The sequence below is a fragment of the Ochlerotatus camptorhynchus genome, unplaced genomic scaffold (genome assembly GCF_037179485.1).
Source record: "Ochlerotatus camptorhynchus isolate MF236.1 unplaced genomic scaffold, CSIRO-AGI_Acam_v1.1 ptg000444l, whole genome shotgun sequence".
In the NCBI taxonomy this organism is placed as follows: Eukaryota; Metazoa; Arthropoda; class Insecta; order Diptera; family Culicidae; genus Ochlerotatus; species Ochlerotatus camptorhynchus.
In genome coordinates this window covers 216,850-219,848 of record NW_027040930.1, presented here as the reverse complement: position 1 = coordinate 219,848, position 2,999 = coordinate 216,850, and the positions used below count along the sequence as shown (strand labels likewise).

The window sequence follows — 2,999 nt, the reverse complement described above, 5'->3', positions numbered from 1 at the left end:
AGAATTTAGATTTCAATTATCCTAATTTACGAAATACAACATATGCTGTCCGCATTAACCTTGCTGAATGCCGTTTGTATATGGATGTCACAATTCGTCTTGATATCTGTTACGAATAAACTGGCAAAGCAAGCTTCTTCAAAAATCAGATTTCCATCCTCTGAATAACATAATTTCCTTTATTTTTTGCTATCAACCTCCATATGCGTCTATTATATCCTGCTACAAGAACGACAGAAATATGAGGGGAAATAAATTACTTGACTTCCACTAGCCTCCGTTTAGCTATATGCGAACTTCAGCGTACTCGTGTGCCTCAATAGCATGTTTTGCTTGCTATGATTAAATTTTAGCTTCAATGGCAATACAGAAAAATGTCTTACGCTAACTGAAGAAGCGAAGAATTTTGGTGTCTGATTTTGAACTCCCAGTGATATGCATGTACGTTAAAATCTTACGAATGATGCTCGGACGACATACAGAAAACATTCAATTTCGTTTTGCTTGTCTGTACGGAGTTTCTGTTCTACGTCACCCTACAGCATAGCTCCATTCGAAAGCAGAAAAACTCTATCTAACGACGGAAATGTAAATTACCGCCCAATCTCGATTTATTTGATGTACTTTCGTTCCCCGCAGCTTCACCTTCGACTCACACATACCGTTAGAGAGAATGCCGCTGCCACCGCTTCAAATATGTTCAATCGCTTTACCGAGCAACGGATTCTCACTATAGGAACTGACTGAGTGCCACGCTACAAGGTTTTTCCCGGCAGGACAGGTTTGTGATAGCAGAGGCCAATGTTACATCGCAAAATGAAAATAAAAATCCTCCCTAGGGGCGGAGAAAGGCCTGATTGTGCCAACATCGAACATCCAAGGGAAGTATGCTACCAACTCTGAGAGTGCTTGTTCAAACCGTTTTGGGAGGGCTTGTCGTCATCGTCCCAATGTCAATATAGGGAGGCTGTAGGCGTATGCTTTTTTTCGTTGAAGGTCTCGTCCGGAAGTCAAAGGGACTGCCCCGTTACTAGAAGCTAAATGGGTGAAGCAGCTTTGCTGCAAGTATGACCGCGTTTCTCTTTATCCAGATTGATGAAATGAAATAGATTTTTTTTTTCAAATATACGCATTTATTTATAAGTAGTTTTCAATACACTCCATACTTTCAGAGACGAAAATTATTTGGTATTGGCACTTCCGAACACTCGATAATGTTCCTTCAAACGCATTGCATTGACTTCAATGAACCCAGTGGCAGCATAGGGCGATAGAGTTCCATGCACATCCATCGATGCCAGTTCCTGATTGTAGATACTCTTGGTTGATTCCCGAGCAACGGCCATAACGTGACCTTTGTAGATTTCGAGAACAACTTTTCCCGTCACATTTTTCTGAGCTGTAACCAAACAAGACCTCACAAACTCAGCTTCTGGAGAGTACCAGAATCCGTTGTACACGTAGTCGGCCATCTTCAGTGCTAGATAGGACTTCACTCTCAGAATTTCACGATCCAGGCAATAAACTTCCAAATCCTTGTGCGCAGCATACAAAATAGAAGCACCTGGCGTTTCATACACGCCTCTGGATTTCAGTCCAATAAACCGATTCTCAACCAAATCGATTCTTCCTACGCCATGTTGTCCTCCTATCTTGTTCAAGTACAGAATAATATTCAAAGCCCCCTCTATCGTCTTACCGCTTGCATGTTCTGACACACGAACCGGAATTCCTTCCTTGAAAACAATGTCCATTTTCACGGGTGTATCGGGGCCCTTCACCGGCGACTGCGTCATTTGGTACAGTTCTTCCGGGGCAGCGACAGCTGGATTTTCTAAAATCCCTGACTCGTAACTGATGTGCATAATGTTTGCATCCATCGACCAGGGAGCTTTCGTCGTAGCACTCACAGGAATTCCATGTTTCTTGGCGTATTCCAGTAAATCCGTCCGTCCCTGGAAGCGTTCACAAAACTCCGGCAAACGCCACGGAGCAATGACTTTCATCTTCGGATTTAAGGCGTAACAACTCAACTCGAATCTTATCTGGTCATTCCCCTTGCCGGTAGCTCCATGGGAGATAATCGTACATGAGCGTTGAGCAGCGCACTCGATCAGTCCTACCGAAATGCAAGGTCTGGCCAGCGATGTGCCGAGAAGATAGCGATCCTCATAGATTAATCCCATCTGGATAGCCGGCCAAACGTACTTCTCCACAAACATCTCCTTCATATCTTTGATGATGACGTCCTTGGCACCGATCCGAAGGGCTTTTTCACGAGCTGCGACAAAGTCTTCTTCCTGGCCCACATCGGCCATGAAGCAGATCACCTCGTAGCCTTTCTCGAGCAGCCATTTAAGGATGCAACTGGTGTCCAATCCACCGGAATAGGCTAGCAAAATTTTCTCCTGCTGGGACATGGTATTCGATGTTCACTGTTCAACGGTAAGTGCGGAACTAATCTCAATTTCACCTATATTCAAATTATAAATTTCGCTTTCAAGAATGATCGGGCGACAGGTTATCAAGGAAGCGATAACACCTTTCTGTCTATAAATAATGGGAGCTTGTGGATCGTACATTGCACTAATCAGTTTGCTGACGTGTTCGGTGTTATTTTGAATTTGATGCTGTAATATGGACTCAAATCCCAAACGATGCATCGGAAGATGCTAAAAATGCTATCTATGTTATTGTATTCAATTTTGAGTGGAATAGGTTGACTTCCCACATTGTTGTTGATACGTAGGAATATCTCCATTTAAATTTTAATCATACCTAATTCTTTATGCATACTTTTAGCTAAGAATGAAAAGTTGCTATAGTTGTATCGGATTTTGCCTCAGTAGTAGACAATATAATCAATAACATTATTTTCTAATGATATAAGCCCTTTTCATATGGAATTCTGGATTAATCAAAGTCAACTTAGTTGCTGATTAGACAAAATTAGCTCGCAAAAAATAGCAAGAACAACAAAACTTAAAAGAACTGCTCAT

At 42.1% G+C, this 2,999-nt stretch overlaps 1 protein-coding gene across 1 annotated transcript; it reads right to left on the bottom strand.

Annotated features, from left to right (window-relative positions):
- Positions 1-1,178: 1,178 nt before the first annotated feature.
- Positions 1,179-2,453, bottom strand: LOC135711935 (argininosuccinate synthase). The gene has a single exon (XM_065234910.1). It carries the CDS (start codon positions 2,418-2,420, stop codon positions 1,182-1,184), a length of 1,239 nt encoding a protein of 412 aa, XP_065090982.1. The 5' UTR covers positions 2,421-2,453; the 3' UTR covers positions 1,179-1,181.
- Positions 2,454-2,999: the final 546 nt, after the last annotated feature.